The sequence below is a fragment of the Plectrocnemia conspersa genome, unplaced genomic scaffold (genome assembly GCF_051122295.1).
Source record: "Plectrocnemia conspersa isolate PC_06_02 unplaced genomic scaffold, ASM5112229v1 ptg000001l, whole genome shotgun sequence".
Taxonomy (NCBI): domain Eukaryota; kingdom Metazoa; phylum Arthropoda; class Insecta; order Trichoptera; family Polycentropodidae; genus Plectrocnemia; species Plectrocnemia conspersa.
In genome coordinates, this window is record NW_028277165.1 from 17986403 (window position 1) to 18011315 (window position 24913).

General features: G+C 36.3%; 3 protein-coding genes across 3 annotated transcripts in view; all 3 read left to right on the plus strand.

Moving 5' to 3' along the window:
* Positions 1-2136: 2136 nt before the first annotated feature.
* Positions 2137-3649, plus strand: LOC148239043 (cytoplasmic dynein 2 heavy chain 1-like). The gene is made up of 6 exons (XM_088181212.1): positions 2137-2258; positions 2326-2459; positions 2521-2750; positions 3015-3114; positions 3184-3326; positions 3398-3649. The coding sequence occupies exons 1-6, from the start codon at positions 2209-2211 to the stop codon at positions 3647-3649; spliced, it is 909 nt and encodes a 302-aa protein (XP_088037338.1). The 5' UTR covers positions 2137-2208.
* Positions 3650-3785: 136 nt separating this feature from the next.
* Positions 3786-24913, plus strand: part of btv (dynein cytoplasmic heavy chain beethoven) — a 38752-nt gene continuing 17624 nt past the window's right edge. The window contains exons 1-15 of the mRNA XM_088190045.1: positions 3786-3919; positions 3987-4208; positions 4271-4456; positions 4520-4648; positions 4712-4857; positions 4919-5071; positions 5135-5344; positions 5409-5658; positions 5720-5869; positions 5931-6136; positions 6208-6323; positions 6911-7056; positions 7125-7292; positions 7361-7519; positions 7587-7735. Coding sequence (XP_088046171.1) covers positions 3836-3919; positions 3987-4208; positions 4271-4456; positions 4520-4648; positions 4712-4857; positions 4919-5071; positions 5135-5344; positions 5409-5658; positions 5720-5869; positions 5931-6136; positions 6208-6323; positions 6911-7056; positions 7125-7292; positions 7361-7519; positions 7587-7735 — 2474 coding nt within the window. The 5' untranslated portion in view covers positions 3786-3835. The remainder of the gene's footprint in view (positions 3920-3986; positions 4209-4270; positions 4457-4519; positions 4649-4711; positions 4858-4918; positions 5072-5134; positions 5345-5408; positions 5659-5719; positions 5870-5930; positions 6137-6207; positions 6324-6910; positions 7057-7124; positions 7293-7360; positions 7520-7586; positions 7736-24913) is intronic.
* LanB1 (laminin subunit beta-1) lies at positions 18562-24910 on the plus strand. The gene has a single exon (XM_088190068.1). It carries the CDS (start codon positions 18569-18571, stop codon positions 23924-23926), a length of 5358 nt encoding a protein of 1785 aa, XP_088046194.1. The 5' UTR covers positions 18562-18568; the 3' UTR covers positions 23927-24910.

Consider the following 24913-nt stretch of genomic DNA (forward strand, 5'->3'; position numbering starts at 1 on the left):
TCCTTCACGACTTAGGGGTAGAACCAAACCATATTATTACTGTTATTTCTTTTCTTATAAGAGCGCTACTGCGTAACGATTATTTTTCAAACAGCTGGAGGCTTGACAACGCTGTCAATAGGGCACTTGTAATCCGGATACCCGCAAGGACTTCACTTACTTTGTCGGCACTTCTTTCGGTCTCTTTGTATTCATATAGATACCGACTGCCATTTTTTAAAGTAATTTGTCTGAATCTTTGATCTTTACATGCATCGGCAAAACTAATTAACTTGTTCTGCAAATACTTATAAACAATTTCTCTTTAATGCATTTTTAACAAATGATTACTATTATGATTATTATTAAGTTCTAGTCTCTTACAAACACATATAAAGCAGTGAATATAATTTGAACACTGACATTCGCTGATGTATAAGGAAACAAACGACTGTATATACTTCTTATAGGTGGAACTCGTTGTAGCGTTTTCAAAACAGATAAAGCTCAATGCGTCGAACTATCTAGGACGAATTTGTTTGCCAACTGTCCCGGATTGACTGAGATTGTCCCGGGACGAAACTCCTTGTTAGGCCGGTTTTGCCGGATTTGCCCGGCACCGGGCCGGTGCCGTGTAGTGGGGGTGGTGTTGTATGGGCAGCGTCGGGCCGGCGCCAGATGTATTCGTCCGGCACGTCTGAAATGGTAGGTACTAGCCCATACAACACCATCCCCACTACACGGCGCCGGCCCGGTGCCGGGTGAATCCATCCGGCACGTGTGAAACCGGCCTTAAGGATCCCGGTTAGACATCAAAGTGCTAGTTAGTGCATATATATGATATCAAATATTCTCTAATAAAGATCTTAATGTATAACTCTTAGAGATTATTTCATATCCTTTTATGATGCTACAAGCATAAATGCTTCCCAACGACGGAAGCTACGTGACAATAGAGCATGCAAGTGTTTTTAGAATATTATTCATGAATTTTTAGTATACATTTGACTGTGCAACACTAAAATTTAAAAAAATGATATTTTATCCGATGAAAACATCAAGACTTCTAAGTTGCACATATGTAATAAGCTTTACGTCATTGGCACTTGATTATTATTATTGTAATATTGATTATTACTATAGGATTCTAAAATATTATATTTTCTAAGGATAGTCCGTCGGCGCTTCGATGCAATTCAGCATAGAAAGCTCAATTATATGGTGGACTAGTTCAACCTATACATACATATGTTCAATGCAAATATATGTATTGTTCTATTAATATAATAAAACAACATACATACATTTGCGAGTATCTGTTTATCACATTCGTTTCCATAGTTACAAAGTTCAAACTTTGAAGTTGACTTATCAAAATTCTTGTCTCGGTACAAGTCGCTTTATATCACGACTATTTATGTAAACATGACAAAAATAAAGGAATTTATCATATCTACGTCAAGTATACACACTCTCAAACTGAAAATTACAATTTAATCACCGTTATTAATATTATAAATTTATTTCATAGTAAAATACTTTTCTAAAAAAAGTGCAAATTTGACCGTCAATGAAAATAATGATTCCCTGAAAGAGTTCATTGAAGATTCTCTACGTCTGACACTCTGTTCATTTATTAGAAATGATACAATCGAATTTCAACTAGAAGTTAGTATTTTATTAAATCAATTATTTTATGGTCAATAATTAGTGTGAAGCTTGATATTATTCATGTTCATAGATTACTGGTGAATACCATTCAACGTTAGTATTCTTTAAAAGTAAATCCATCGCTTTGGAGGACGATGATGATATATCATATTTAAGATTAATGGTTATAAAAGATAACCCTATCGAATCGTTTTATTTAACGCTACGTCTTATTTACGGACCACTTTTACAATCGGTATATTATCATGTAATATAATAATTTTAAAACAGTATTATTTCATGCATTTGAGTAACTTCACAGGATAATTCAACATCATTCAATCCTAAATTGCAAGAAATAATTACAAATTTAGAAGCTAATTTGCGAACGTTAGCTAGTGGAAGTGATGGAGGTCCAAGTTTGATGGGTAATACATTTATACAAATACATTTTGTATGTAAATTTAAATATAACTACTTAATATGTATATTATTATTCCAGTAATAATCACAGTTGATGATGAATTAGAATATTGGCAAACTATTGCTAAGGAAAGTAAAACTAAGAAGCAAAAAGAAATGGCTGAAGCCTTTACGTCGATTCTAGTTACACTTTCCCAAGAATTAGGGTATTGTTATTACTTATTACATATATGATCATTTTAATTTGTTTAGTTAATTGAATATCTTTTTTAGAGCCATAGATATAAGTGATCCAGTAGAAATAAAAGATGCAATGGAAAGTGCCGGTGGATTATTGGACGATCTCTGGAGACATTCTTCGTTCATATATCCTCAAAAACGAATGACACATATGCTAGATGTGTTAGGTATATAATAAATGTTTCAATGTATATTTAATTGGTAGTCCAACTTAAATTTTATGTATAGGAATCGCATGTGTATCTAAGTTACGTGATATTCTGGAGGAATTGGACGTATGGGCGAGCGATTCTAACGTTTTAACAAAGATTACGGAATGCTCGGAAGCCGTTTCAGCATGTTTGGCATCATGTTTGAGTTTGACTCAAAAATTTTGGCCCAATCATTCATTGCACGCTTGGGAAGGGCCGCCTTATGTTCCACAGTATGCTAAGAAGTTCCACGATAGACTTCAACAGGTATTTTATTTATTTATTACTACATTTTAGCAAAAATGATACAATTTTATCTGAAGGAGAGTCAAATGAAAATTTAAATATTTTTGATCTAGTAATTTATTCAACGAAGAAGGTACAAAAAGGTATATAATTTTAATATGAAGTCTTCATAGTGTGAAAGTTTTCCAGTGATTAGAAAGTATATGGATCCCATTCATTGTCTTTACTTTTTTGCGCTCTCCTATTGACCAAAATTCGGTTTGAATATACTTTGATCAATTTTAGGTACTAGAAATAAAGTCGATACATTCACAGCTTGTGAAACTATTATCTTATCAGGAACAGGAAGAGTTAAAAATATCACAATTTTTTAGTGCTTTTGCTGGTATGTATCATACTTTATATGTATACTTTTTAAATATCATGTTAAGAGATAAATTAAATCATCTAAAAGGAGTCAACATATGGAAATGTACACCACAAAACAACACAATTTGGTTAAAAGCTAAATCACGCTTTGAAAAAACGATGAAACCCGCTGAGGATAGAATATCAGAAAAGTTACGCTTAAAGTTTAACAACACTTCCACTATGCAGGTAATGTCTCATTTAATTTGAATGAAATATGTTATGTAGCATTAATGAACATAATATTATTCACATATTAGACACTTTATGAGTTTAACAAGTATGCGGCACTCATTGAAAGACCAACTGTTTTCGTCGCTTTGCAAAAAGAACGGCAAATTTTGATGGCTACTATAACACAGCTTCTAAAGAGTGTAGAAAATCAAATTGGAGTTGATAAAACAGCATCAGACAATGAATTTGTAGTTCCGGAAGTATCGCCTCTAGTTCAACAAATACAATGGACGAAGAGAATGGAAGGAAAGGTTAGAAATTTTATATTATATTTTTAATAGATAGCTAGTCTGAATGTTATTTTTACTTTTTAAATATATTTAATTATGATAAGTATAATTATATAATTATTAATACTATAAAATGAATACATTATATCTTAAAATATTATACTTAATAATCAGGTCAGTCAAATAGAAGACATAATCAAAAATCTTCTATCAGATCTTGAGGGACAAGATGGGATGAAAACACATGCTAACTCTGTCAAAAAAAGTATCCACAATTTACAAACTCTATTGTATGAAGATTGGACTAGGAATTTACAGGTTATATCAAACATTTAATATTTAATCTTATACAGATAGAAAGTTATACTATATTTTCTTTGTATAGATGGACTTGAACAATAAAACAATAATGCTCTCGCCTGATATGCCCGTAGTAGAGTTTTCCAAAGATGATAATCTTATGAGAGTGACGTTTAACCCTAAATTGATATCATTAGAGAGAGATGTTCGTCATATGGGATCTTTGGGATTCTCTATTTCATCGAATATTAAAGAAGCTGTGAATTATGCTGCTAAATTCATGGAACACGCTAGAGCTTTACAACAAGTAATAATATTATAATTTTTGTATATTGATATAAAATTGATTATTTTTATATTGTTATATAGATTGCTTCTTTTCACAACACTCAAAGCGAAAGAATGATTCCATCACAGAGTCCAATGATGCTCAATGCTGCTATGAACTTAGCTTCTTTGGTGAGAGAACAAACTGCCGTTGCATGGAAAGACGTTGAATCTGTTTCTAATTATGTGAACAAACTCAAAACTGCTGTCGAAAATTTAGTCAAACAAGTAATGTGAAGAAGTTTAATATATAGTTTAATCAATATTTATCTCCGTATATTTTTTTAATAGAACTCTTACTTAACAAACCAACATATTTTATTGAGGAACATTGTGTTGTCTTTGATGGATGCAAATTTGCTACAAAAGCAAAGTGAATGGAAGAAGAACATCAGGCATATGAGAGAGATTATTGAAAAAGTATTATTTTAATGAATTTTAAGAGTAAAAAGTTTAATGTAATAAAACTAACATTGATTTTAGGTTGAGACGAACGGTTATACAAATACAAAACCTTGGATTAATCATTGGAATATACAGTTGTATAAAGCGTTGGAGCATCAATATAAAACTGTATTGATAGATCCGTTGTCTCATTTGAGCATAATAAAAGCCGAACTTATATTTAGGTAAATTTATCATATCTTATAGTTAAATCATAATCTAATGCTTTTTATAATAAATAAATAGGCAGCAAAGCGTACATCTGCAACCACCAATTGAAGACATCCGTGCTATGTGTCATAGTCAATTAAAAAAGCTCATCGCTCTACCGTTGCATTTTGTTGGTCTTCATACACAATACGCAGAGAATGAATCAATCTTTTCATCCATCGTTTCTCGGTTTGATAATTAGTTATAAATATATGTTTTAAGATAAAAAAATTATTATATATTATTTTATAGTAATAGTTGGCTCATTTCTGGAGCAATGCAAGAAGTAGAAAAAACCCTACAGAAAGCATTGGAAGTAGTGCAAAGATGGAAGATTTGGGGTGCTCTAGGTAGTGTTGATCTCGAAAGCCTCTGTGAAATTCATTTATCTCATACTAGTGATTGGGAAAGGAATTTTAAGGAATGTAAAGCTTTGGGACAAAAACTTGCTAAATTACCAATGTACTTTTTTTTGTAATATTATAATATAATACATTAAAATGTTTAATAAGCAATTTTTATATAGGGAAGAAGAACAAGTTGATTGGATTTTGATAAGCAGTGCTTCTCTAAGAAACGATTTAGAATCTCACAACAGACGTTACTGGTTATCTTTAACGTCTTCATTGCAAAGTAGTCTACATAATGATTCGGTACTTTTAGATGGATATATTTTATCGGTACAGAGCGCTGTAGAGCAAGTCGTTCCGAAAAACGCAAAAGAACTGGCTATACTAAATGAACATTTCTTTAAACTAAAAGAACGAGAATCACAGGTATTTGATATAGATCTATATAAAATTGTTCAAGTATTGAATATGATACATTTTAAACCAGATGAAGGCATCATTTGAAGAATTACGCCGTAAACAATCCATGGTTCGGGCATGGGGAGGTGAAAGAATGCATTCTTTAGATGGACTCTCGAAGAGGTGGGAGAATGTGATGATGATGATGCAAAATCATGAAAAGCTGATTGCACATCAGGTATTATCATAAATTATTATTGTATCATAAATAGTATCATAAATTATTATTGTATATACAGGCAGAATCTGCAAAGGCGGGTCTTGCAAACGAATGGTCTAATGTTTGCGCCTCAGTCGACGTTTGGTACACCAGATGGACTCAAAATAGGCCAAAAATCGACCAACTTGCAAACGTAAACTTGACGGAGTTACAGAACAAATATGAATTGTTCACAGAGGCAGCTGAAAATTGGCAAAAATTTTCAACGGACAAAACTAATATATTGTAATATAAAAATAAATAGTATTTTATCTAAATATTATATACTATTGTACATAACTTATACATTTTTTTAGTGAGGAATGTCCTAAGTTTAATTTGACTTTGGATGATCATGCTACATGGGATAGAATTGAGAAAAACATGAGCGAAGACACAAAGTTTTGGGAGCCTTTTAAAACTTTCACTGAAGGTGTTCAATTATTTTTATAATTAAATTATAATATTGTTTTTAATAATAATTTAAAATATTAGGATAAATACTATTGTAACATGTGAAGTGTAGTTTTGATTCCCATCTTGCTAGAGAAATTAAATTTAAAAATAATATGCAGTTATAAAAGTGCAGAAAGCGGCTGATAAGGGTGTAAAAACTTCTAAAGATAAAATGTGTTTTTATATTACATTACATTACATGGCTTTATTAGTATGGTACTTGTCCGCAGGCTGGAACAGAGTGTTGCAAAATACAATGCTCTTTTCAAGCATTGTAATTGTAAACATGATATTTTTTACTATTATAAAAATATAACTGTTTTCAGATACAAACTCTATTAGCAATCACAATTGCTAAGTAAAAATATTTAGTAATTCTTAATTTTGCAATTTTGAGTTTTTACTCATTAGTTTTTCTCATTGTATACGTATTATATCAAAAAATCTGGTGTAGAATATAATAAAAACACCTATACCTAAATGATTTCTAAAAAAACTCATTTACCTGAGCTTTGTGAATCTACACCCTCGGTATATAAAAATAAAGAATTATATGTATTTTAGAACTGAACGAACTAGCATCACAAGAATGGATTATGATACAAAAGAAGCTTCACCTTTTAGATGATTTTATAATCAACTGGAGAGAAAGATTGGAGCCTTATACAGCAGTAACGTTATTCATACAAAAAGAAATAGATCAATACAAAGTAAATACATTATGTTTTTATTAGTTTTATTGAAAATACTTTAACATATAAATATTATTGATTCACAGGAAATAATGTCATCATTAAAATACTTGAAAAGTTCAGATTTCACTGAAAAACATTGGCGAGAAGTGTATTCTCTACTCGGAATACCGACGAAACCAGCGGACACTTTGATTCTTAAAGATCTTTTAGACGTGTCTCAAAATATCAAAAGTTGTACGTCTGAATTGCAAGTATGTCAGAATTAAATAAATAATTAATAATAAAAACAGTTAGTTAATAATAAATTATGTCTAAATAGAAAATCTGGTTAGACGCATCACATGAGGCAATTGTGAGAGAAGCTATTGCTGAGTTAGAATTATGGTTAGCAGGAGCACGACTTGTGATGATGAAACATATAAATAATAAAGGAGAGCAGATAACCATAATAAAAGATTTCAAGGACGTCATCACTAAGGTTTGCTTTGTTGTTTTTTATATTATGTTGATTATATGTATATTTAATTTTATACATTTTGATACAGGTAGAAGAATATCAAAATTTGGCAGGATCTGCTCGTGCAGCGAACAATGTGAAAGACAGCAGCAACAGCAACGATCAGTTGTCGTTGTGGGAGAACCGATTGTCTCACATTAAAACTATATTGTCATCTCTGGCTCACATACAACGCAAGTAAGTTGACCTTATTCTAACACTAGAATTATTAATAATTTTATCTATTTATTGTGTCACATAAACATTAAAAAAATTATTATCAAAATAAAATAACTACTATAACATTTATGTGACATAGAGACCTCAAAAAATTGATAACAACTTTGGATAACATTATATTTTTATGGCATTTATGAACTATTTTCTATATAATATTTTATGAATGGTTTTGAGTTGAACAACTCAGTAAACAGCTTGAACAACTAACGATAATATTTAAGATTCTTATAAATTTTACTGATAAATTCAGTAATCAAATACATAGTACATAATAGCAAGTAGTACCTATTATTAAAATCTCAAGTTTTAAGACTTTTGACGACACTGGATCTATACAGATAATCATTACAATGATATTTAATACAACGAGAAAATATCTATTATTATATTATAGTAGAGTAGATTTTTATTATGATTATTTGTAAGACTCGAGGGTTGCCAATGTTTCTTTTGCATTTGAGATTTAGTATATACATATATATATATATACTTATCTATAACATCTGGACTATTCGAATTTGGTTTCTACGAATCCATTTAGCATAGTTAAAAGATGGTATTTTGTTATCGAGGCTGACCAGACGTAACGTTTTTTGCTCTGTCCCAGTCATCCCGCCGTTTTAGAAAAATATATACTATTTATTATACCTGCTTTGTCAAGTTCCTAGCGTTTCCACTATAACGGTTTTATTGCTTTTGACACTCCTTAATTTCGAAAATTGTAAATGTATTTCGTACAATGAGAGAGTACAATATAAAGCAAGTAGTAAAACCATTCCTTACTCTGCATAGTGTGAATCAGTGTGGTATTATTTTCTTCAATAAAAAATGTTTGTACCTAATGATAATATTAGTAAAAAAACATTATACCTAAATCATGGTCAATCAGCCCTGAACTTAAATGTTATATATATTTACGGCTAAACTAAGCAAACATTTATTAAAATAAACACCCAGATCCGTGTATAACGCATTATATGTATATATAATAAAAATAATATAAATTTATATTGATTGTAAATTTTTAACGGAATTCAACACGTAATATGTATATATTTTTTACCTCTGGAAGACGAAAGGGCTTGCGTATTGCACCTTTTCTCTCTCTTTCTCATCTCTTTTGCCGACGTTTCGACTTCCGATGTCGGGGTCATCATCTTGGGGGTAGTCTTGACCTTAGATATATTTAGGATTAGATTCTTTATTTTCAAATTGAATTACATAAGTATTATGAATATTTTTCAGTAAATATATAAAACTTTCGGTTAATCAAACTACTTTTATGTTGTTTTTTCGACGGTCACGATATATTTCAGTAATTTTTAATAAATTTAACGTAATTTCAAATACTTGGTTACCGGTTTTAAACCAAGCTAAATTAAATTTTAACAACATTCATACAAATGTAAATTCATTTAAACAAACCAATTCGAAAATGAATGCACTTGTTCCCTTAGTAACAAACAAACATAAAAATAACAAAACACAAGATCGAATCAAAGACGACGATGTTTAAGATGTGAGGGCTTGCGTTTCGTGTATTAATTTTCGAATAGGTATGTTAAAATGTATTTATATTTATGTGAATTTAGAGAATATCTTATATGTATTAAAAAAAATCTAATTTAGCTTTGTTTAGCACTATTTTTCTTATAATTTGACTTTTAATTGCTTCTTTATAAAATTAAATATATGTATCGCCTTTCTATCAAATAGTAATTAGCATAATGTAAAAAATATGTCAGACTCCTTTGTTACGAAAATATCAATAATATAATAACATCTTGTAGATAGTTTGTAAATATATTAACATATTTAATGGCGTGTCTTTAAAGTGTAATAAACCTAAAGGTAGAATCACTGATAGTTTTAGTGGCATACTTCAAGCCCTCCTCAAACTGAGTTTCATCGAACACTTCAGACTCTCCTCAAAACTTTCATAGCAACAGGATTCATCAACGACAGGAAAATAACACCGGTGAGCCATTCATTAGCACCTACCAATATTATAAAATACTTTTTAAATCGCGAAATATCAATCATGATTTTGAACCAATTTGATAATTGGGTACGAATAGGGGCAAGACATTTTCAAAACTAACTAATTTAAAATTAAATTTGAAACTATGTACTAACTAATAAGATTAAGTTATTTTACAAATTATATTGTCTTATGTCTTAATAATGACCTAAATGCATTAAATCGCGACGGGGTCATAGTACCGCTTAAAAAAATCGAAAATACGTCCATATCGTCGGAATGTGAGTTTTGAGTACACAGTGCGCGACATGATATTCAGCATCCGGTAAAACTAACATTATCTCAAATCTGTAAATGGCAAGAGTATTGCATGGACCGAGCGGTCGGCATTTTGTATGTTTCTTTCCTCTGTCTTCCCAGAACCAGTTTGCCCGTTATGGAAGCAAAGCTACAGGCAATGGTTTTAGCAACGGCGGGACATGGGAAAATGCTCAAATCAATTACTATATTTGTATATGTATATTGCAAATATTAGATAAATAGTCTCAAATTGTCATATTCTGCAATCTGAGTTATTATTTTATAGACGTGTATTAAATCAAATTGTTCTAGCCTAAATAGCAATCCCTCATCATTGCATATCCCACCCACTGTTGAAAATGTCGGACCACAAGAAGCATACATACAAAAATGTTTACGTAAACGCTCGAATGATTCCGACCTTTAAATGCTAAACTGACAAGTTACATCATCAGCAAAGGAGTGCTCGGCAAAAGTGCTTTACGCGCTCTAATCTGATGGTGGGGAATTTAATCGCTACGACCTACCTCTAACCACCTATGTTTGTTGCGTTATTTTACGTACGCACTAAAGTTGTATTGTAATGATATTTTAGTATAAATGGTTATACAAACATATGTTATATGTAAAATAGCTCGACTATACCATATTTATGTGTACTTCATAAGTATGATCATATTGTGTCATATCATTGATTTAATCAATCCATCCTTTGGAGTACGTCATTTCATTATATTCCCATACACACAGGTGAATAATGTTTCAAGTAACGTCTAAAATATACAAAAAATATTTTCGATGTATTTTTGACAGCCGTTTTTGATACCTGGTTATTGAAGAATAGAGTAGGGGTATTGTTATTATTGCTGAACTTAAATGAATATGTTTTAACATTTCACTATTCTATACATTGATTTATAAAAGTGTGTCTTAAAATAATCAAAAAAACTGTGTTCGATTCAGAGTTAAACACTGAGAAATTCTTCCAGCACTTTTACTATGAATCACTGAAAGAAATTTAAATATATTGGAATTCATATGGAATTTGAACTCGATATATTTGTATTGAGATAAGCAATGACCTACATAATAGATCAGTGGTCTCCAAAATATTTTGATCGCGTACCCCTTAGACAGAAAAAATAGTGCTATCAAATATATCTCAAAGATTTGCTGTCAACACTGGCAATTTCTCGATTACTTTATGTTTAAGATCGTGTAGTTATTACTTGGTGTACCCCACTTTGGAGATAAATCTTTTAGATCCATCGTGTTGGTTCAAGACTGATTACTTTTCGTAACTATTAATACTAATTTATTAAGCAAGTTGTTTACTGACATTTTTGTCGAATTATAATATTCACTATACTTGATTCAGAAATCACAATCAGTGGAGCCTTGTCTCTTATCAAAATTTATAAATTGGAAAAGAATGCGCCGCAATAATACGACAGTCATCATTCCTTTTTATATTTTAAACAATTTCAAGTATTTTATTAATTAATAGTTGATATGATTGTCTCATATAAAGTGGCCGACTAGTGATTAATATTAATAAAGTGAATATATTATAGCTTTACTACAATTTTATTAATCAATATATATTCCATTTACAGTAATGGTATTTTATTAACAATTTAACAATGAATGAATCTCCGTATAAAAATCTTGATTTATAGAGGTTGTAAAGTCGCTAAATGTTTTCATAATATCAATCTGATTATTGTATTTCGTGTATTGAAGAAATAAGTCAAAATGTTTAAGAAGTGATAATATGTAGTGAGTAAGTTCAGAAGAATATGGAGAATGAGGCAAAATTTCCAGTCCTGATTCATTTAATTATGTAATAGTATGAGTTTTCGCATATTCATTAAGCAATATTGATATATTTTATGGTTAATTTTCTATACAATACTTAAATTTCCTTACAATATGATTCTGCTGTAATTGTCTCGCCTAGTTAAGAATACGATTGATGAATAATTCCCATAGAATACCATTATTCTAGTTATTTTTTCCATCGCAGATAATTATGCTCTATTGTTTTTGCGAACTAATAAAAAACTTACTTCGAAAAGTTGCTGTTTTTGCCTTTCTGTCTGTTCGTGCGGTACCCATTTGTTCATTTTTGCGCCTTGCGCAGATGTGGAACGGTTGCAGGAAGAACCTCTTAAGTCTGCTGCGAGTGTACGAACAGTTGTTTGTGTATTAACTTCTATCATGTTTCTCAATCTTTCTTCATCAACAGCAGACGAAGGTCTTTCATATAATTTATTTTCAATATTAATATTGATAGTACGAAATTTCTCGAAATAATGATCTACAGTTCTTTGACTAGCAGTACCTCCGTCAAATCCCAAATTAATATTCCTCGTAGCCTGCGCCGCATTGGGTTTCAATTTGTACTCGTATAAAATCTACTGACTGTGATTTCTGAACAAGCGTTCTTTCAAATGAACACTGAGCATTGCTCGGAATTTGGCTAGGGTATGAATAATAGAATCAGCAAGGAAAACAGTTTCTCGAACGGTCATGTTGGCTTTTTCCACTTTGGCCGCCGTCAGTAAGTTAGCTATACTTGTCAGTAAGTTAGCTCTTATTAATTGCGATAGAGCGTCGAGGATACTCAGCTTCATTATATGGAGCGCATGTCATTTTAATAATTTATTGGAGATTCGCGTTCTGTGCGATACGCTAATTCGTGGCGTTCTTGAGTATGGATTGTCTGGAATCCCAGCGAAGCGAAGTACTCCTACTGTTGGAGAGGATTCAAAGATTGTTTCTCAAATATCTCTACAGTACAGGTCGTATTTGTATCTTAATGTCTTTTAATATGAGCGTTGGGATACAATTCATTGTATTTTCGGCGTAGCGATTATTAAATGAAGCACTTTTTGAAGTTGCTTAGTGATATTGTCGACAATTCGTCGATGCTCGGCGATTTTCAGCTGCATGCTAGAGTCGAGATTGCGTCCCCTATTCTTAACCGCCGCGGTTAAGATGTTAATGCTTGAGAATGCTTCTCTTATTCGTGCCATCCAGCAACACAATAATATTTTCGGCGATAACTATGTAAAGCTGTGCTACGTAAATTTATTTTAGATGTGTACAACTTGAATATTTTTTTAAAGCATTTATTGATATCATTTAGCATTTCGTGGGAAATTTTAGTAATGATAATAATAATATGTATTTTAAAGTGTCTGTATACATATGTATCTGAGTGCATGCTTGAGCTGATAAATAGTATTCAGTCATATCGCGCTGGAAAAACTTATTTTTTGTAATTTCGTGTAATTATCAAATTTATAATTATTTTTTTACATACATATATTATTATAATAAGTCAATAAAGGTGAATTGAGTAGACGTGGCCTTCCATTTTTAATTTTTATATTTTGAAAATTGTTGATTATTTTTATTGCTATCCATTATATGTTGGCAAAAAATAGTCTTATCAAAATTGTTAAAATTGAAGTTGAAGTCGCCAGGTCGCATTATTTCAAGTTTTGATGAAATGTCAACTGGCCGCCACAATCATACGATTTAACGCCGTTTGATTTTTTTTATGGTTCATGTCTACGTCGACAAATCCGAAACGATTGAGCACCTAAAAACCAACCTCCGCTAAATTAACAGCCGAGATACCGCTCGAAATGTACAAAAAAGTCATCGAAAAATCAGCTGCTGCAAAAGATCCAGAGGATGCCATTTAATTGATATTATTTTTCATAATTAATGAAAAATAATATCAATTAAATGGCATTAAACAAATGTTCGATTAATAAAAAAAATCGAATATATGTGGGTTTTTTAAAAGTTCGATTTTTTTTAAAATTCAAGTTGGATGACCTTAATATCTAATTGCTCACAAGCCTAACTTTTAATGACTTTGGTTCGTTGCATATTATTTATTTATTAATAATGATTGGTTTTATACTTATTATTAATAACGATTCAAAATTTTGATCGTGACTCTTTCGTAAACAAATAATATAGTTCAAACTTAAATTTATCGCATTCACCCACGACCGAAGATAAAAGTATTTGGAGCGAATCGCTCACATACACACAATGCATGACACTATTCTTTCTCACATCATACCTGCTATTTAAAATGTTTGTCTCGTTACAATTATCGATTGTATGGTTCGATCGAAGTCACACAAGGCCCACGTATTATAGAACCAATATCACATTTTTTCAAAAACGGATACGTGACAAAGAAGGCAATAAACCAATTTATCATTTTAAAATATACAAATATACGACCGTATATATTTATTATTTATTTAACGTATCTCATTTTGCTCAATATGGTCGTTCAGATAAGGCTTAGCAAATTATAACAATGTTTGTACTATCGAGCGTAGGAAATAAACGGTTCATTCACAAGTCGGATGACGTGACAATGAATTATTATATTATAAAAGCCGCAAATATTTGCGGTTTATCATTATAAGGATAACGAACGAAAAACCGACGATAATTGCCAATACCACACGTGTAATACAAAATCAATAAAGTTTAAACCTTTTGTAAAAAAAATATAAGTTAAAACAACGCTATAGAAAGCAAATGCGAAAATGGAAAAAACATATCTCGAATAATTATTATGTCGTTATGTATGTGACTCCATAAAATAAATAGATATTTATAGTGAAGATTAGATAATTATATTAATTATATATATTTTGAATATAATATTTCATTCATAATAAACTTAAAAATTTAAACTTAAGCGTTTGTTTTCGAATACATACTTTAGTCATTGTTTGAAACAGATTTTGAGTAACATCTGTTTCGAGGGAATCTGTTGCTGCACACATGTGGTATATTCTCTTCCTCTCTAGCGTTTCTTACGACCGTTTTAAGCTATTGTCACTTATCTATTATCGAAAATAAAACATATAAACTAAAGCAGAGGTCATGGGCCCACAGATCGTAGGACCGGAGAGATCAAAGTTTAAAGATAATAATTGCTACATAAATGTATTATACATATGTTTCGTGTTTTGATTTTTGCGCGCGTTCACATCATCTGTCTCCCTTTCTCTCGCGTAGGAAGCGTCGACGAGTTTATCTCGGAACTTCTTATCGCCGTCGCTTCCTACGAACAGAGCCGCATCGGGTCGAGCAGTGAGCTCCTTTAGAGAAGGTCGTTGCATCCGAATCTCTCGAAATAACTCGTTCCCCGTGGTTATAAACGTGGACCAAAAATAGCCACTAAACTGCGACCGTTTCACTATTTTAGACGGTTACGGAACATTTCGCGCAATAATATCGACTCAAAGTAGAGTTGATATATTTTGAAACGATAAACTATTACGAAATAAGTATTTTAATATATATTCAGAAGTTAAGTATGCTTGGATTATGATTCACAATATAAAATAAACTAAAGCATCATGAACTCCAAAATATAGAACAGAACTGGGACACAAGAGATATATAATTTTCAGTAAAATTAACTCATTTTTAATGAGAATTTTTGGAACACAAATTGTAAATCACTTGTCAAATCTACTGGCGTTTCACAAGTTTTATTATTAGGCCCCTTGCAATTTAAAATATTCTCGAGGGAATCGCCAACTTGACCATATTTTAATACATAAAAAATAGCATCACTCTGTTTGTTGACGACACAGCTATTTTCAAAATCTTCAAAATAAAATTTAAATTATTTAAAAAAATAGTTGAAAAATGGCTAGTTATTTCAAATCTCATTGAAAGCAATGTTTTTTCCTAATAGGAACAAATCTTTCACTGGTTATAATTTAGTTACATATGAATAAACCAGTTTAAATAATTTAAACCACTACAGCTTAAACATTCAGATTGTTCCAAAGGTCTTTGCGCTTCTTTTTACATTTGCAAAAATGTATTTAGTTATTTAAATAAAAATATTTAAATTAAATCAAGACCATCGTGACCTAACAGGTTATCCCAATGCATCACGATAGTCAAATATTAATACATAGAAAAAAGCAAACAAAAGAAATATCATAAAATATTAATATAAAACGAATCGGACTAGCTTCTAGTAACTGACATTAAACATATCAATGTACAATGCCAGCGTATTAAGGAGCCGGATGCCGACACCACTAAGCGAGTCGGCAAGTGCGGACGTCTTAGCACTAACGGCCATCAAAAGGGGATGTATATAAAATGTATAACTTTTTGTAAAACAACAATAATTTTAGTATTCTTTCCGTGTTTGTTAACAGAAATCGTATCTTTCTAGTGATGGGATCTTTTTTCTTTCGATATTTTCAACAATGGCATTGAAGATAAAAAATAATCTCAGTTAAGCTGTATTATGTTTTATGAGTTTAAGCTCAGTCATAATTTGACAATAGTTCTTAAAAATATCTACATATAATGCAATTAAATTTAAAAAGCGTAAAATATGGTTAAAAAAATTTCGTTCCGGTAATTTTAATAATAAAGATCTGCGTAAGGACGAATTATTCTTAGGGGTTGTTAGTGAAAATAAAAGGTATTATGAATGTAGTTTTCTTAGTATATTCTCCGAGCAGTTGTGAATAGGCTCACGCTAAGAGGCAGTGTCGTTAATATTATAGCTAGAAAAGCTTGTAAGGCTGCTCTGTGCCTCTATACGAGTCTGTGCACATCGAAAGGTGTTCACATTACTCTCCCACATTGGAATTACGGGCCTCCAGCGTGTGGTGGACTGGTGCCTTAGTTAAGTTGATTAAGTTACATACATAAAAGTAATTAAAACATGCACATTAATTATATACTACAAGGCCTGCAGCCCCGCAGCCCATATGCACGGTTCACCACTGCTTAAATGTAGTCTAAATTTAATAAGATAAAAATAGTTTTCTGTACTGTACAATATTAGTAGTAATATACTGCACCAGGGCATCGAACGGTTATATTTTCATTCCAGTTTTCGTTTCGGATCAATTAAAAATATATTATCGGTTCGGTTCCGGTTTTCGTTCCGTAATAAATATCGGTTTTTACTGTGTGATTATTTTTTAAACGTTTTTATTTGTATTTAAAATTATTTTTTTACCATATTTTAAAACATTTTATTTATTATATTGTTTATGAACAAACTATATTAATTGCTACAATAATATATTATAAATAATTAATCAAAGGTATAATAATTAGAACAATAAGTATATAATATAAGATAATAATATAAGTTATTCAACGAAACATATATAAACAAAGCAAATTCTTATATTCACGGTTGAAGTATACACGATTCTTAGGTGTATTTATTTATAATAACAAATATGAAAGTTTTCTCAAATTATTTACATATCTTCCAATGTATTTTCATTTAAATTATTTCGATTGTCTCGCAAAATAAACTTTAAGGCAGAGAAAGCCATTTTAACACTAACTTATGTTGCTGGAGCTCCTAAAACCACCATTGAAATTTTGTATAAATGAGGATATGTATTTTTATTTTCCTCCCAAAATTCTAAAATATGTTTTTTTCTGTCTAAACTTTGTTTATGGTTAAAGTTATTCAATATTAATTCAATGTCCATATCTGTAGAAATAGGAAATCTATTCTTTACTTCTCAAATAATCTTCTAAATTGTCTACATTTTATCTGATGTTACACTATTAAATAGATGACTGTACTTATTCATTTGTGATTGAAATTGATTTTTTTTAAATTATAATTTGTTCCAAAAAATTTTCAAATATTACACAGCCTGCATTTTTTTTCTGACTGCGTGCTCTGACCGATATTTTTCAGTTTCGGTTTTCCGATTTTCAGTTCAGTTCCGGCTAGAAGCACTGATTGCTACGTTTGTATTCGTAATATTTGTTTAGATAAATAACTATTTCCTTAAGAAGATGTAGAGGTGTATTTGGTCGCGCAGCAAATTTTAAAATATTTTACCGATAAATAGCTCTTCTACTTATATACATGCTTAACTTGAGCGTTATTTCTATTGCTTTAACATTTGCAAAACATAATTATTTAAACTGTTTATTAAGCGTCTAATGCAATCACCAAATAAATATAATTTATCAATAGAATAATAATTTAAATACTTTGCTGTCTTTGAGTTAAAGTGGATCACAGTTGCGGGTTTTGCCGTGCAGCGCGAATATTTTGTGATTTTTTTCTTCAAACTGAAATTTTTTAGTAAATAATGTTGAGATAATAAGGGAAATAAAAAATATTTTATTTGTAAACGGTAAAAATAATAAAAAAAAAATTATTTTAATTTTTTTAAATTGTTTATATATTTTAATCAATAAAATTAAGCTGTTGACGTGTTTACGCGTACCCATTGAAAAACTTTCGTGATCTATCGATTGGGAACCTGTGATTTAATTATTTGCTTTTATGTTTATTTGGAATGCTGGTTGTGTATAATTTTTAAATAACAAATAGACGCGTATTTGTCGGTTTTTTACATTCGAGCTTTTAAGTCGGCACGTCGAATTCGGCCCTGGCTGTAGTCTGACGAGAGCGAGCGCGGCCGCTCGGAGCGCCAGTGACGATGCGGCGGTCGGCGGGCCTGGTCGTGCTGTTGGTCGCGCTCGCGACCGCGGCCGGCGTCGAAGTCGGCCGCGATGCGAGGGCGCGCGCTTCCGCGAGAAATCCTCTGATGCGGCGCCCCCATCCATGCGAAAAACGATCGTGCTACCCCGCCACCGGAAACTTGCTCATCGGTCGCGAAGATAAACTTACGGCTTCCTCGACTTGCGGCATGCGTCAACAAGAGCGTTATTGCATCGTGTCCCATCTCGAAGATCGCAAGAAGTGCTTCTGGTGCGACTCGAGACCCCAATTCGAAAACGACCTCGCCCGAAACCATCGCATAGCTCACGTCGTGTACCGCTATCACCCCGGCACGCGCACCCGATCTTGGTGGCAGTCCAGCAACGGCGTCGAGAACGTCACTGTGCAGCTGGATCTCGAAGCCGAGTTCCACTTCACTCACTTGGTGGTCGTTTTCAAGACTTTCCGGCCCGCCGCGATGCTCGTCGAGCGCTCGTTTGATTTCGGAAAGACCTGGCGGGTGTACCGCTACTTCGCCCACGATTGCGATGAGTCTTTCCCGGGCGTTTCGAAGACCACGCCGCAGACTCTCGCTGACGTCGTTTGCGAAACTAGATATTCCGCGGTCAATCCGTCTTCAGATGGTGAGATCATCTTCCGCGTCCTCACTCCCAACGTCAAAGTCGAGAACCCCTACTCCCAGGAGGTGCAGAACCTGCTGAAGATGACCAACCTGCGCGTCAACTTTACCAAGCTACACACGCTCGGCGACAATCTGCTCGACGACCGCGCAGAGATTAAGGAGAAATACTACTACGCCATCACCGACATGACCGTGCGCGGCTCGTGCTCGTGTTACGGTCACGCGTCGCGCTGCCTGCCGCTGCCTGGCGTAGAGTCGAAGACCGACATGGTGCACGGTCGCTGCGAGTGCACGCACAACACCAAGGGCCTCAACTGCGAGCTATGCGAGGACTTCTATAACGACCTACCGTGGAAGCCGGCTATCGGCAAGGTGAGCAATGCCTGCCAGCGCTGCTCTTGCAACAACCACGCCACCTCCTGTCGTTTCGATCCGGCCGTCTACGAGCTCACGGGCAAGGTGAGCGGCGGCGTCTGCGACGACTGCGCGCACAACACGATGGGCCGCAACTGCGAGTTCTGCAAGCCCTACTTCTACAGGGATCCAGAGCTGGACGTGCAGGATCCCGAAGCGTGCAAGCCCTGCGACTGCGATCCGAGGGGCTCCATCGACGACGCCGTTTGCGACGCCGTTACCGATCTGGCGAACGGGCTCGAGGCCGGCCGCTGCCGCTGTAGGGTAAACGTCGAGGGTCGGCGATGCGACTCGTGCAAGAATGGATTCTGGAACTTCGACGAGGCCGATCCGGAGGGCTGTAAGGCGTGCACATGTAACGCGCTCGGCACCATCGACGACCGCGGCTGCGACGCGCGTACCGGCGAGTGCACCTGCAAGCGTAACGTCGTCGGCAGGGACTGCAACCGTTGCTTACCCGACTACTGGGGCATGAGCGAGTCCGAGGACGGCTGCAAGCGCTGCGACTGCGACGTCGGCGGCTCCCTCGATGCTCACTGCGACGACGAGACGGGCCAGTGTCGATGCAGGCCCGGTGTACAGGGCCGCCGTTGCGAGCAACCCGCGCCTAATCATTTCGCACCTTCGCTCGACAGCATGCTCTACGAGGCGGAGCATGCCGGATGCAATCTCGGCCCCGACGACAATTCCATCTCTAGCAACTGTCAACCGACGGTGCGCGAGCCTTTCCGGGAAGGTCGCGAGGACTCCTGGACCGGCCCCGGCTTCATGAAGGTCTACGAGGGAGACAGTCTGTCGTTCACCGTCGACGATGTGCGCAAGAGCATGGACTACGACGTTGTAGTGCGCTACGAGTCGCAGGCGCCGGGTGATTGGCGAGTGGCGACTGTCGTCGTCGAGCGCCCGGACCTTCCTCCGGATCCTGACTCGCCTTGCGCGAACGCCAAGCCCGAGGATGACAAGCGTCCCGTCGAGTTCCCGCACTACGAGCGCAGCGTTGTCGCGCTTCCGAACGTCTGCCTCGAAGAAGGCAAGATCTACAGGGTGACCGTCAACTTCGAGCGACGGCGACCCGAGGTCCCCGACCCCAGGGCGTCACTGCTCATCGACTCGATCGTGCTCGTGCCCAAGCTCACGTCGGAGACCTTCTTCGGCAACGACACGGCGGAGACTTTGAAATGGCGACGAAACTACCAGACGGCCGGCTGCGACGATCCGGCGCTATACGGCGTCAACGTCGAGATTCCCGCCGTTTGCCGCGATTTCAGAACCAGCGTCGGCTTCTTGGTGTTCAACGGTGCGACGTCCTGCGAGTGCGACCCGACCGGCTCCGTCAGCTACAAGTGCGGAGAGTACGGCGGAAGATGCCCGTGCAAACCGTACGTGGTCGGCAGGCGCTGCAACAAATGCGCCCCGGGTACCTACGGTTTTGGTCCCGAGGGTTGTAAAGCGTGCGACTGCAGCAACATCGGATCTCTGGACAACTTCTGCGATGCTGGCTCCGGCCAGTGCCGTTGCAAGGCCAACACTTACGGGAGAAAATGTGACGAGTGCCAGCCAGGATATTGGAACTTCCCGAACTGCCAGCGCTGCGAGTGCAATGGACACGCGGACGTCTGCGATTCACGGACCGGAGCCTGCGTCGATTGCAGGGATTCGACCGTGGGCCACCGCTGCGAGAGGTGTGCCGACGGCCACTACGGCGATCCCAGACTAGGGCGTGACATTCCCTGCCGAGCTTGCCCTTGTCCGGGCTCCGCCGAGGCCGGCCACTCTTTCGCTCCCAGGTGTAATTTGGACCCTTTCACCAACGACGTATACTGCGAGTGTCTCGAGGGCTACGCAGGCCCCCGCTGCGACGTCTGCGGCGATAACTACTTCGGGAACCCCGAGGTTCCCGGCGGGTCATGTCGAAAGTGCGACTGCGGCAAGAACGTAGATTTGTCCACACCCGGAAATTGTGATGCGCGCACCGGAAAGTGCCTCAAGTGCCTCTACGACACGGCTGGCGACCAATGCAATACGTGTCGTGAAGGTTTCTATGGTAACGCAACGGAGCAGACCTGCCGCGAGTGTGACTGCGAGATTTTGGGCACTGATCTACAAACAGGATCCTGCGACGGCTCCTCGGGTCAATGTAGCTGCTTCCCCAATGTCATTGGGGTGCGGTGCGATGAGTGCGTGGAAAACCACTGGAAGATCGCCAGCGGAGAAGGTTGCGTCCCTTGCGACTGCGACTCCGTCGGCTCCACGAAGACACAGTGCAACCCTTTTGAAGGCAACTGTGAGTGCAAACAGGGCTTCGGCAGCAGGAGGTGCGACCAGTGCCAAACCGATTATTGGGGTGACCCTAATATTGAGTGTTTCTCTTGTGAGTGCGACGAAGAGGGTTCGGCGCAGACGCAGTGCCGTCACGACACAGGAGCGTGCGTTTGCAAGCCGGGAATGGGTGGTTACAAATGCGACGTGTGCGCTCGAGGTTTCTTCGGGGAGTCTTGCTCGGCCTGTGGCGAATGCTTCGACAATTGGGACGTCATCGTGACGGGACTGCGCAATCAAACGACCGAAGCGGTGAGCAAGGCGGGCAAGATTCAGACAGTCGGTGCTACTGGAGCTTACACGAGAGACTTTGAAGAGATGGAGAGCCACCTGAAGACTATTCGCAACGTCGTCGACGACACCGAACTGGGTAATAAGCGTATCGTTGAATTCGACCAAAGCGTCATCGAGGCGGAGAAGAACTTCAACGAGTCCGCTTCAATAGTGGAGAATCTCAATCGCGCGTTGACCGACGTGGTCGCGAACTCGAACCTCGCTAACTACTCTCTGAGCGATTTGCGCGCGAACTATGAAAAGCTCCTGGATAAAATTAAAGAATTAGACGATGACGCAACGAAATTGCAGGAAGCCAACTTGGAGGGCGCCCTTAACCTGACTAGAATCGCCAAGCAAAGAGCCATAGCGGCAGCTGAGAACGCCGAGGCTGCTCAGATAGTCATGGGCGATACGGAGCGAAATATCAAATCCACTGAGCAGCTACTCGAGAGGGAGTATCAAAACTTCAATAATACCCAGAAAGAAAACGATAAGAACCTTTCCAATCTGCAGGAGGCACTCTCTGATCTGGAATCTCAAATCCCCGAATTGAACGACAAAATGTGCGGCAGCACCGGTGATCCCTGCGGGCTGTGCGGCGGGGCCGGATGCAACAAATGCGGTGGTTTTTCGTGCGATAAAGGAGCATCGACGAAGGCGGATCGAGCTTACGAATACGCCAATAAGACGGACGCCCTCGTCCGCGACTATAACTCGAGAGCGGACGACTTGCTACGAGCAATCACGCTAGCGAAACAAAACACTGTTGCCGCTCACGAAGCTTCGGAAGAAGCTTACGAGGCTGCGATCGCTGCTAAGAATAAAACTGACGAGACAAGTCAGAAGATAGCTAGTCTCTCGCGAGACCTTAAGTATTTCCTCGCAAACTCTGGAAAGACGCCCACTGATGTCAGGCTGTTAGCGGATATAATCATGAACATGAAGATTGTTCAAGAGGACAGCGCCGTCAAGGCACTGGCCGCAGAGCTGAACATGACCGCCTCCCAAATAACGGACATAGATAAGATCATAATCGAGACCAAGCAACATTTGGAATCCGCTAAAGATTTGAAAGAGAGAGCCTCGAACGCTAAAGAGAATGCGCTTGCCAGGTTGGAGAAGGCCAAAGAGATAAAAGGAGCCATAGATGAAGCGGCCGATGCGCAAGCTTTGGCTCGAGAGGCCATCGACAAAGCTACCAGCAACATAGAAGCCGTCAAAAAACTACCTCCCATCGAGAGACATCTAAATCAGACGAATGAATATTCCTTCTTAGCTTCCAGGCAGATTGACGATCTATCGATGAGGTTGAAAAATTTAGAAAAGAAAGTTCTGATAAATGAACAGAACGGAAAAGAGATTAAAGATGAGACCGAGAACATAGTTATCAAGGCCGAAAATGCTCAGCTGCAGGCTCGCGAACTCCGTCAAAATTACCTTCTAGCTAATTCTTCTCTGACGGACAAGATCGGCAAGTCGGCCGATTCCAGAGAGCGAGCTCAGAACCTTCTGAAACGCGCCACTCACCTCGCAGGAGACGCGCAGGCCCAACTGAAGCAGCTGCACACCATGGAAGATCTTTACAACAACCATACTACTAAACTTAATGCGTTAGATGATCAAATCAAGAAGCTACATGAGGAGGTGAAGCACTACTCTGATATTATTTCTGAGAGATCTGAATATTATCGCCAGAATTGTTGATTTATTCCACTGTTCGATTCCTGACCAAAGTTTATTGTTTAGTTTCTGACGTTCAATATGCTGCGAACGAGGTATTTGTGTTAGTTTTAATAATTGCGTCGTACGTTGAAATGACTGTTTTCTTTGTTCCGAGTCTAGACGGACGGATCGAAACTTTGCTAGTATTATTACGGATCGAATGCAAAGATCTATTCCTGTAAATCGTTCGAGTGATATTGCAATATCGATGGTGTAATTAAATTATTTATAAGTCTGTATTGCTGCGTTTATTGTGACGACGAATTCAAGTTACTTATGTCCGATTTGCATACTCTCTTTTGAGAGTTCTTTGATAACTTTTGGAAGATAATAATTTTAAAATTACAAGATTTATTTTCTCATATAGTTTACAGAACTTCCACTCTTATACAAAATCGCTTAAAATACAGTTTCATTGTAATGAATGATTTGGATATCGATAATTGTAATGTGCGATTATATCTGAATGTATTTATTCTCGTTTATCATATTTCTATAGAACGGTTTATAGTTACTTGATAGTGCCTCTTTCTTATTACGATTTAAGTTTGTGAATTGTAATATTTACATAAATCTAATGGATCGTTTTATATTTAGATATTATATATAGAAATATATATATTTAAGATAAATTAATTATACATTTTCTATTATGTAATTGTTAACATTTGTGGATATATGATGTCTGTAACCAAAGTTTACCCACCTATCGAGCTTTTTAGTATATTAAATAAAAACTATATATTTTTAACAAAACTATTTCACAAAAATTTTATGTAGCATGTTATGAGGAATATGAATTTTGCATTTATACTATACAATGTGTTCTTTAGGAGTTTACGATGTGCCATTTACGATTAAATGATAGATATCTATAAGTATGTTGAGCATATATGTTAATTTATATGCGTTTAAATTCTTGAATGCTTTTTATAATTATTTTTAATAAATGATAATCAACTTACATTT